This window comes from Acinonyx jubatus, chromosome B3, assembly GCF_027475565.1.
Source record: "Acinonyx jubatus isolate Ajub_Pintada_27869175 chromosome B3, VMU_Ajub_asm_v1.0, whole genome shotgun sequence".
NCBI classification, from domain to species: Eukaryota; Metazoa; Chordata; class Mammalia; order Carnivora; family Felidae; genus Acinonyx; species Acinonyx jubatus.
In genome coordinates this window covers 116,395,628-116,407,150 of record NC_069386.1, presented here as the reverse complement: position 1 = coordinate 116,407,150, position 11,523 = coordinate 116,395,628, and the positions used below count along the sequence as shown (strand labels likewise).

At 41.8% G+C, this 11,523-nt stretch overlaps 1 protein-coding gene across 1 annotated transcript; it reads left to right on the top strand.

Annotated features, from left to right (window-relative positions):
- The first annotated feature begins 211 nt into the window (after positions 1-211).
- Positions 212-712, top strand: LOC106974444 (histone H3.3A-like). Its single transcript, XM_015071680.3, has one exon. It carries the CDS (start codon positions 293-295, stop codon positions 701-703), a length of 411 nt encoding a protein of 136 aa, XP_014927166.1. The 5' UTR covers positions 212-292; the 3' UTR covers positions 704-712.
- Positions 713-11,523: the final 10,811 nt, after the last annotated feature.

The following is an 11,523-nucleotide window of genomic DNA, read 5'->3' as shown; positions in this document are numbered from 1 at the left end:
GACAGAGCATGAAGGGGGAGGGGCAGAGAGTGAGGGAGACACAGACTCTGAAACAGGCTCCAGGCTCTGAGCTGTCAGCACAGAGCCCGATGCGGGGCTCGAACTCACGGACCGTGAGATCATGACCTGAGCTGAAGTCAGACGCTTAACCGACCAAGCCACCCAGGCGCCCCTCCAGAAGTACTTTAAAAAATAAAGTGCCCAGGCTGTCGCTCGCTAACGCCAGCGCCGCCTCTAGCTCACTGAGCTCCAGCCGAAGGAGAAGGGGGGTAAGTGAGAAGGTCTCAGTACCATGGCTCGTACAAAGCAGCCTGCCAGCAAATCCACTGGGGATAGAGCACGAAGGAAGCAACTGGCTACAAAAGCCGCTCGCAAGAGTGCGTCCTCTACTGGAGGGGTGAAGAAACCTCATCGTTACAGGCCTGGTACCGTGGCACTCCGCGAAATTAGACGTTCCCAGAAGTCCACTGCACTTCTGTTCCACGAACTTCCTTTCCAGCGTCTGGTGCGAGAAGTTGCTCAGGACTTCAAAACAGACCTGCGCTTCCAGAGCGCGGCTATCAGTGCTTTGCAGGAGGCAAGCGAGGCTTACCTGGTGAGCCTCTTCGAAGACACCAGCCTGTGCGCTATCCATGCAAAACGTGTAACAATTATGCCAAAAGACGTCCAGCTAGCGCACCGCATACGTGGAGAACGTGGTTAAGAATCCGCTCTGATGGAAAACATTTCATGCTTTAAAAAAAAAAAAAATTCTCGTCTTCCTGTTATTGTAGTTCTGAACATTAGATATTTTTTTTTCCATGGGGTCAAAAGGTACCGAAGTATATGATTGCAAATGGAAACATCGGGGACACAAATCAGGTATTGGCAAGTTTTTCCGTTTTCATTTGTGTGTGAATTTTTAATATAAATGCAGGGACATAAAGCATTAATGCAAGTCAGAATGTTTCAGTGAACACGGTTCAGCAGTTCAACTTTATAACAATTGTAAATAAACCTGTTAAATTTTTCTGGACAATGCCAGCATTTGGATTTTTTTTTTAAAACAAGTAAATTTCTTATTGACGGCGACTAAATGGTGTTTGTAGCATTTTTATCATACGGTAGATTCCATCCATTCACTATACTTTTCTAACTGAGTTGTCCTACATGCAAGTACATGTTTTTAATGTTGTCTGTCTTCTGTGCTGTTCCTGTAAGTTTGCTATTAAAATACATTAAACTATAAAAAAAATAAATAAATAAAGTGCCCAAACTGAATTTTAATAAATGATGGTAGATTTTTTTTAACATATACACTTAAATCACTGCTTTTAACACAAAACATTACAATGACTAACTTTTGAAAGAATGTCAAAAATCTAAATTGACATGAATATTCATAACAGCATTATTCATAATAGCCAAAAAGTGGAACCAGTTCAAATGCCCATCAACTGATGGATGGATAAATACAATTTGCTGTATCTGTACAATAAAATATTATTTTTCAGTAAGAATAAATGAAATATTAAAAATAATAATAAATGAAATATTGATACAGGCTACAGCATGGCTGAACCCTGAAAATGTTCAAGTAAGTGAAGGAAGCCAGTTTCAAAGGACCACATATTGTATGATTTATATGAAATTTCCAGAGAGACAAATTTACAGAGACAGAAAGTAGATTAGTAGTTGCCTAGCACTGACAAAGGTGGGAATGGGGAGGGAGAGGAGAAAAGGAATTGACTACTAATGGGATTTCTTTCAGGAGAGACAAATATGTTCTAAAATTAGACTGTGATGATGGTTGCACAACCCTGTGAATATACAAAAAAACCCGTTGCATTGTATGCTTTAAGTGGGTGCATTGTATGGCATATAATTATATCTCAATAAAACTGTTTTTAAAAAGTCTAAATTGAGGGATGCCCGGGTGACTCAGTTGGTTAAACTTCCAACTCTTGGTTTTGGCTCAGGTCATGATCTCCATGTTCATGAGTTCTAGCCCTCCTCTCTGGCTCTGCGCTGACAGTGCGGAGCCTGCTTGGGATAGTCTCTCCCTCTCTCTCCGCTCCTCCTTGGCTCTCTCTCTTTCTGTCTCTCAAAATAAATAAATAAACTTTATTTTTTTAATGTTTATTTATTTTTGAGAGAGAGAGACAGAGACAGAGACAGAGCATGAGTAGGGGAGGGGCAGAGAGAGGGAGACACAGAATCTGAAGCAGGCTCCAGGCTCTGAGTTGTCAGCACAGAGCCTGACAAGGGGCTTGAACTCACAAACCGTGAGATCATGACCTGAGCCAGAGTCGGACACTTAACTGACTGAGCCACCCAGCTGCCCCAAAATAAATAAATAAACTTTAAAAAAAGTCTAGATTGAAAGCCTTTTATGATTACAAAAGGCCCACCAGTGTAGGATGCTGAGCAGTGTGGCACGATGGACAGAACACCAGTTCGGAAGTCAAACGCATCCGAATCCAAATAGTCTGCTACTTACCAATTGTGCGACCTTAGGTGAGTTATTTAAATTCTCTGATACTTCTTTTGTTTACTGTAAAATGAAGACAACAGTTCCTCTTATAAGCCTGTTTTTGGATAACATTTATTTTATTCTTATTACTTTTTAATTAATTAATTAATTAATTTCTGAATAACATTTATTTTTAAAATATGTCCTAAACAGTTATTATGTTCTAGGCACTGTTCTAGGTTCTGGGGATACAGTAGGTGACCAGGACAGTCAAGGTTCTCTATATTACATCTCACACAAAAAAATTGAGATTTTTACATGAAATCTCTCTGATGTTAAATAATGGCAACTAATTTAAAAATATTAAGACTACCATAAGCTAACACTGTGCCAAATACATCTATGTGCCAAATTCTGCCCTTAGGCTGATAGTTTGTGACTCTTGATACAGACTTTTCACGTGGTAAATTTCTAGAATATTGCCCATTTGGCTGAACCTTGGCACTCAGCCTGTTCCCATATGTTGCCCAGCACCAACCAAAGAAACATTTCTCAAAATTCAGGGAAATCATCCTAGCAAGTAATTGAACCAAGCAGTGGCCTGGATCCCATCTCTACAAAATGCTGCAGCCTTCCTCGCTGACCCAATGAGGTCCCATTCGTTTTGCATGCCTGGGCTGAGCTGGTATGTTCTATAGGATGGATTTGGAAGAGATTGTGCTTTGCATGCCTTTCAAGATCATCCATCTGTCCTCTTAGGACCTCTGTGGGAGGCCAGTTTAGGACACGGTCTCACATGTTAGACCCTTTCATTTTCTTTTACCTGCTGATATGTATCATCTCAACTGTTTTGGCCAAACCTGTAAGCATGCAGTAACGATACAGGCAGCTCTTTCCTGAAACTCAATAATAGATGATTAATTTAATTTGTTTTAATTCTCTAACATATTCATGATCTCAGAAAAAAAAAGTTTTAAATTTATCTCGTAGCTCTTCAATTCACAAACAACTTCACATTGCTCGTTTATCTATCTCCGGAGCACTTGAGTTTGAACTCCGGGAAGAGGGAGTCTAGAGAGAGGATTCAGGAAATCAGTGCCTTCATTGGACCATACTATCCCATCAACAGCAGACTGTTGTTTGGAGTATTTCACCCCATTGGGTCATGGAATTCCCTAATGCCCTTAAGTTTGAAAAGCTAAGTGGAACACACCCGACTTCCAAAAGTCTTTGCAAAGGCTATGTGATGTGGTAGAAAAATGGTACACTTGAGTTTGAGTTTCCTTCTGCTACTAATAAGTATAGGACTCTGTGCAGATTACTTTATCATTCTGAATTTTACTTGATCATTTGTAACATGGAAAGAATAATAATTATCTCATGGGTCGATTACAGTGGTTCTCAACCTGGTTGCTTATTAAAATTGCTTTTTTAAAATGTCACAGCACGTGCCACACCTCCAGCAAATTAAGTCAGAATCTCTGAAGGTGAAACCCAGACACCAGCAAATTTTTAAAAGCTTCACAACCCATTCTAATATGCAATGAGGATTGAAAATAACTGGTGTGGCTTAAATAATGTTACTTGTGTAAAGCAGGTACTCAGCAGTTCCTAGTTAGTCCCCAATTTAAGTTTCAAACCAGCAATTGATATGTTTGGTATGTGTTCTTTTTTTTTCTGATATTCATAAACTTTAATGAACTCGTTAGTAGTTCTTATTGTTTACAGATTTGTTTTTTTTTTATTATGAAATTTATTGTCAAAGTGCTTTCCATACAACACCCAGTGCTCATCTCAACAGGTGCCCTCCTCAATACCCATCACCCACGCACCCCTCCCTCCCACTCCCCATAAACCCTCAGTTTGTTCTCAGTTTTTAGGAGTCTCTTATGTTCTGGCTCCCTCCCTGTCTAACCATTTTTTTTCTTCCCCTCCCCCATGGTCTTCTGTTAAGTTTCTCAGGATCCACATAGGAGTGAAAACACATGGAATCTGTCCTTCTCTGTATGACTTATTTCACTTAGCATAACACTCTCCAGTTCCATCATCCATGTTGCTACAAAAGGCCATATTTCATTCTTTCTCATTGCCACATAGTATTCCATTGTGTATATAAACCACAATTTCTTTATCCATTTGTCAGTTGATGGACATTTAGACTTTTCCACAATTTGGCTATTGTTGAGAATGCTGCTATAAACATTGGGGTACAAGTGCCCCTATGCATCAGTACTCCTGCATCCCTTGAGTAAATTCCTAGCAGTGCTACTGCTGGGTCATAGGGTAGGTCTATTTTTGATCTTTTGAGGAACCTCCACACTGTTTTCCAGAGCGGCTGCACCAGTTTGCATTCCCACCAACAGTGCAAGAGGGTTCCCGTTTCTCCACACCCTCTCCAGCATCTATAGTCTCCTGATTTGTTCATTTTGGCCACTCTGACTGGCGTGAGGTGATACCTGAGTGTGGTTTTGATTTGAATTTCCCTGATAAGGAGCGACGTTGAGCATATTTTCATGTGCCTGTTGGCAATCTGGATGTCTCCTTTAGAGAAGTGTTTATTCATGTTTTCTGCCCGTTTCTTCACTGGATTATTTGCTTTTCGGGTGTGGAGTTTGGTGAGCTGTTTATAGATTTTTGGTATGTGTTCTAAGACTGCACCACTAGGTGTCGGTAAGAGCCATACATATTGGTTAGGAGTTTCTGATTATCTGTTGTCCAGGTAACAACTGTGTACTATTACACAACTATTTGTTGAGTACCTACCTTATGCCAGTCACAGTGCTAATGACTCTTAAAACATGGGATTTCTAATCCTATATCAAGTAGGCAAGGTAGTTGTCCCAATCATGAGGAAGCCAAGGGTCAGAATGATTCTGTTACTTGTACAGGTCACAGTAAGTAGCAGAACTGAGATTCAAGCTTCATTAATCCATTTTCTCAGTCAAAACCACTGAACACTTACTATACACAACATACTGTATGTGTCTGCTATTGGGGATCCAAAGGTGAATAAAGCATAGTTTTCATCCTCTGGAAGTCCATCTTTACCCTTAATTCCTAGGTACATTTAGGAAGAAAAGATGGGCATGTTCTTTTACAGTTGTTATTAGCCTTGGGATAGCTATATCTTCTGAAGAACTCAAATGCTGCTATCCTAAGAGGATGGAATGACCCTTAGGTAGAGTTTCCTGGGATAGCTGTTCCACTGTACCCAGCCATTACAATAAAAGTTTAAAAATTTGAGAGCCTGTTAGATTCCTAAAAGGCTAGAGATCACATCTGGCCTGTTTTAACACTGTGGTATTTGCTTAATTTATATCCTCACTAACAAAGTATCAGCATAGAGTACGTATCTAATTTTTAAGCAATGAATATTGCTGAATAAATAAATGAATGCCCAGTACTCTGCTAAACGCTACAAAAAAGAGAGGGGGAAATGTTTAAAGAAGTCTGCACCTTATTCTGGTAAGCAAATCTGAATACTTCCTTCCAAAGGAAAGTTCTAAGGAAATGTTCTAAGAAGCCCCAACTGATTCATCCCTGTGGCAGGAAAGTCTCAGATCTTGGAGAAGTTTCTAAATGAGTCAGGGACCACTGGACTGTTATACTACTAGATTTGATCAGGGGATCCAGAGTCTGATGGCTGCTTTAGGGTTTGTTCCATGTCACAAGGATACCAGTTGTGCTTGTCTCTAACCAAGCCTTTTGACAGTTAGGATCATAGGGATTACTAGGCTGGGTCAAACCCATAGGCCATTCAGTAGTCTCTTTGGAGAAAAGGTTATTTAAGTAGTGGAATGTAGACCTGATTATGAATCAGAATCACTTGAGGGAGCTTCGCAAAAATGAGATACAGATCCCTGGACCCTGTTCCACCCTAGTGAAGTGAAATCCCTGGAACTAAGAGAGGAAACTGGGATCCTTTTTTTTTTTTTTTTTTTTTTTTTAATTTGTTTTGAGAGAGACAAAGTATGACTGGTGGAGGGGCAGAGAGAGAGAGAAAGGGAGAAAGAGAATCCCTAGCAGCCTCCAAGCAGTCAGTGCACAGAGCCTGACTTGGGGCTCAAACTCATGAAAACGTGAAATCATGACCTGAGATGAAGTTGGACGCTTAACTGACTGAGCCACCCAGGTGCTCCAGATCCTGGGATTCTAATATAGAATCAGGGTTGAAAAATGGCTGGTTCACTCATAAATGGCTCTGCAATTCATATACTTTCTATATTCTGATTATATTCCTTCCCTGGGTAAGAATTTCATGCATTTATCACTTACAGTGTGAAGTAATATTCCTTTTTATCAGTACTAAGCTTATCTCTTTTGGAAGTTTGTAAATAACATTGAAATCCTAAGATTTAGGGATTTCAGCGATGAGTCCGTGTTCATTTAACCCATGCTTTTTGTGGTACTGTGGATTTGGGTCCGCTTTCCCCCTAAAGCGGGCCTATTAATCACATGCCCATTCTTGTGATTTTTTTTTGTTTGTTTACAAGCAGCTCTGGCTTTATCAAGTGATCCATTCTGCATCAGGTAGACAACCTTTGCCCGCTTTGTGCAATAGCAGAAAAATAATATCTGTTCCTGTGATAATTGTGACCTGGGATGGCTGCCGCTTTAGGTCACTCAGGACAGGTGAGCACTTGTTGCAGATTTGGGTTAAAGTCTTGTTATGAGTCTAGTCAGCCTGCTAGCTTTGGAGAGACCGGGAAGGGGCTTATACTTTTACTTAATTGTTCAAAGACTAACATACTCCTTCAGAATGACAACCTGAATGGTTTGCAGAAAGAAACCAGAGAAGGGAGTGGAGTGGGAGTATTTATAGAAAAACACACAAGGGGTTGAATAGAGAAGAATACCAGGTTCACATACTTGACAAATAAAAGGAAAAAGGTCTGATTTAACCACTTTCTTCAAAACAAAAACACTGAGTGATTGTAGGTAGAGACCTACAATTGGGGTGATCATTTGGGGATCTCCAACTGTCCCTTGATGAATCCAAGTTTCTAAGTAGCCTTATGTACATGTAAAAAAAAAAAAAAGAGAGAGAGAGAGAGAGAGAAAGAGAGGAGAAAGTAGCCTTTGGAGAGATACTGAGAGAGAGAAGTGTTATCCAATCACAGCCTGTACAACCCTCTAGGCAAGTTAGACCTGGCCAGCATCTGTCCGCACAGAAAATTTATTAGAGCATGGTTGGAAATTTCTAATACTCCAGAGATGAGATTTCTGGTTGTATTCCTTATGGACCTCAACAATGACCCTGCTCTAAGCTAAGGTTATTAGAAAATAGATCACTATTTTCTACAGCTATGAAACTGGGATTGGTCCGCCCAAGGTGAAAAAACTGTGGCCTCTGATTCCAATACGGTTGCTCAAAGATGCTCTGGCTTCCGTATGATCAACACTCCAAATAATAATAACTCCACATTCAAAATAATAATAACTTCTCCTGGCAATTCTTTTCATCTAGAGATTTCAAAGCATCTCACCAACACCTACTCATCCCCTAGGTAGCTGATTAAGCCACATCTCTGACATTCATCTTTCACTTGGGGTCCTCCCATAAATTGATGACTACGCTGAAAAGAGTGTGGGCCTCCTGACTCAAGGTCTCACCCTCAGTACCTACTCCACTTTGCTACCCAGTCTTGAGCAGTGTGTGGTACTCCCACAGGGCATAGTGCTTTGTAGGGGCCTACGTATCAGATCTGCCTGTTTCTTTGCTGTCATTACCTCCTACTGACTGCATTTCTGGTTCCCTAGTGTCCTGGCAACTGAGCTGTGCCATGGTCACATCTGGGATGCAGGAACTGTTGAAGAATCCACGGGGATTCTTCATGTCTTGTCATCCTTTATCCCAGTTTGCACCTCCTCCCACAGACTCGAGGCCATCATAGTACTGTGTTTTAGGCTTATTTTTCCTCCTTCCCTATCTCCAGTCTCACCTCCTCTCAGCAACAGGAAGCCACAGGCCCAGAGGAAGGAAAGGGAGGGAAACGTCTTTTTTTTTTTTTCTCTCAGATTGCCCTCTTGTTCCCACTGAGGGACTGAGGCCATGAATATTGGCCTTGATAGGAAGAAGAAAGGATTAGAAGGATGAGTTTTGGCTTCTATCACTCATCCTGAGGGAGTTAGCTTCTTATTGATTGATTGATTGATTGATTGATTGGAGGAGGGATGGCTCAGTGCAGACCCTTAAAGGGAAATCCGTCTTAGAGTCTGAGGGCCGCCATTTTAATGCCCAGTCTGTATTTTAATATCCAGACCAGAATGGTCTCAGAGGAAATTGAACTCTCCCTGTCCCCAGTGTTGGGCCTTCCCCAAAGGAATACCTCTGTCTTGGGGAGTCTAACAAAGACAGGCAGTGGGATTCCAAATTCAGAATGCAGGGATGGGCCCTATACACTGGCGGAGGGCTTTATTTAGTCATACTCCACTACTGTGCTTTTTACCTACTAATTACTATAACCACTAGTGATCATTATATGATAATTAGCACATGCCTTTTTTATAACTCCCAGAGCACCACCCCAAAATAAGTGATGGTGTAGGGTGGCAAGGCTGCTCCTAGAGACAACTCCTGACTCATTCATTCACTAAATATGTAGTGAACTACAGTGGGCCAGGCCCTGTGCTGGGCAGCTACGAGCAGCATGAATGTGGTTCTTGGTATCACAATGCTGACACAATACAGGAGGAATAGGCACTAAGGAAGCTTACATGTGGGATGTGTGTATCCAATGTGGAAGGGCCGTGTGTATAAGAGGGACACCCCACCCAATGGTGGCTGGGAGAGGGGAATGTCAGAAGGTTCCACTGTAGTAGTAGAAGCTAGTCATGGAATCCAACTTAGGGTAGGCCTACAGTTTGTTGAATTTCCCCAGAACATAACGTTGACACCAAAGCTGCCTCCTCATATTAACCCTACAAAGTAACTCCCAGGCTATGCCAAATACAGTGCCTCCAACTCCGCTTCTGTACAGTGGGACACTACCTTGGAAAAGTGTGGAAGTGTGAAATTCTACACAGGTGGAAGATGTTATTATTGTATCCCACTAAAGAGAGTCTTTCAGTGAGGAAAATGGCACCAGGGAAATAGGTGCAGAAATCAGAGTCTTCTATTTCCACACCCAAGCCCAATTCTCTGTGCCCTTGAAAGGGTCTGGGTCTGTGATGGGAAATAGGTATGTCTGTCTCCTTGAGCAACAACATCCTTCTTATCAGCTGCTGCACTGAGAAGACACTGATGTCCTCTTGCAGGAAACTGACAGGAAAAGAAAGAAAGCCTACCACTAAATACACTTCCTGAGAGCAAAATGAAATGGCTGCGGCCCTGGCTGCCTGTAGGAAAGGGCTGAATAAATAAATACAACCATCCCTATTGTGTAGTCAGACTTCCTGGGGGCAAGTCCTCATCTCCCCGCCTCTTCTTTCCCTTCTAAAATTGGCCATCCTGCAGAGGAGCAGAGGTTTTCCCCAGCTACTGAAAGGTATTGAAACTTACAAGTCTCCAAACACAGAGAAAATACAGAGTTAGAAGGAGAGAAGACAAGACTCACAGAAGGAGGAACTTGATATTGCTACACACCTCTCCTTTAACCTCACAGAACTTTTTCAGCAACTTCTGCTTTGAACCTTTCTGTGCACAAGTCTGGTAATGTCTGGAGACAAGTCAGGAGGAGAAAAGCCTAGGGCTAGTGCATCTCAGAAAATCCATGGGCCTGTTAAAATCACCGCTGGGCAGGTGACCTGATTTGGAGGCAGAGGTGTAAACTGTCATCATCTGTGAATATTTATTGAGCTCTAACAGTGTAGCACCATAGCAGAAACTGCTTGAGAAGGTGACTCTGCAGCAAGAAACAGTTCCAGGGGCTCCTGGCTGGCTTAGTTGGTGGAGCACGCAACTCTCGATCTTAGGGTTGTAAGTTCCAGCCCCATGTTGGGTGTGGAGATTACTTAATAAAATCTTGAAAAAAAAAAAAAAGAGAGAGAGAGAGAGAAACAATTCCAGTCTAAAGGATCCTAAGGCATTTCCTTGTGAGGAGCTTTTTTCTTCTGCATGGAACACGGACAGAAGGAAAGAACATGTACACAAATGGGGCAGGGGAAGAAGGCATTGGGAGGATAAAGAGAGACTGGGGATAGATACTTCTGGCCTGAAAAGATGAGATCAGATGAGTACTTGAACCTTTGTCTTTCTATAGTGTCTTTGGTCTAAAGATTATTTATACTTTAGGAGAACCCCCCTCATTTTTCTCATATAATCATGAGTGAACCCTGAGAAATGACTCAGAGCCAAAATAATGGGGTTTCTTTGATTATACTTCCTCATTTTCTCTGGCCATAGGCCACCCCTCCATATCCTCCTTCCTTATAAGGAACCAAGCTTCGACCCAGTCACTCCAACCTCTTAGTAATCTTTCTTTCATGTTGCAAACTAGACTCTCTTCCTCCTACTTTCTCTTATTTAAAAATTTAAAAATTTATTTTTATCTTTTAAAGTTTATTTACTTTTGAGAGAGAGAGAGAGCATGCAGGAGGGGCCGAGAGAGAGGGAGACAGAGAATTCCAAGCAGGCTCTATGCCATCAGCCCAGAGCCCAGCCCAGAGCCCAATGCGTAGCTTAAACTCACAAACCGTGGAGATCACGATGTGAGCTGAAATCAAGAGCCAGTCTCTTAATCGACTGAGCCACCCAGGTGCCCCTTTCTTTTTTTTTTTTTTAATTAAAAAAAAATTTTTTTTAAGTTTATTTAAGTGATTGCTACACCCAAACATGGGGCTCATGACCCAGAGATAAAGAGCTGCACACTCTTCCGACTGAGACAGCCAGGTGCCCCTCTTCCTCCCACTTTCTAATTGCAGAATTGCTATTCTTTTAGTCTCTTGGTTCTTGCTGCTCCCAATCCAGGTATGGAAACTTTCTCTTGAGTGTCCTTACTGTATCCACAGAACCTGTGTGGGAATTACCCTTTCTCTTATCCTCAGTTGAGGACTGACTTAGCAGACTGCACGGTGACCAGCTTTTTTTTTGAAAGGGACAAAGACCACACAACCAAGTCCCTGCCCCCCCT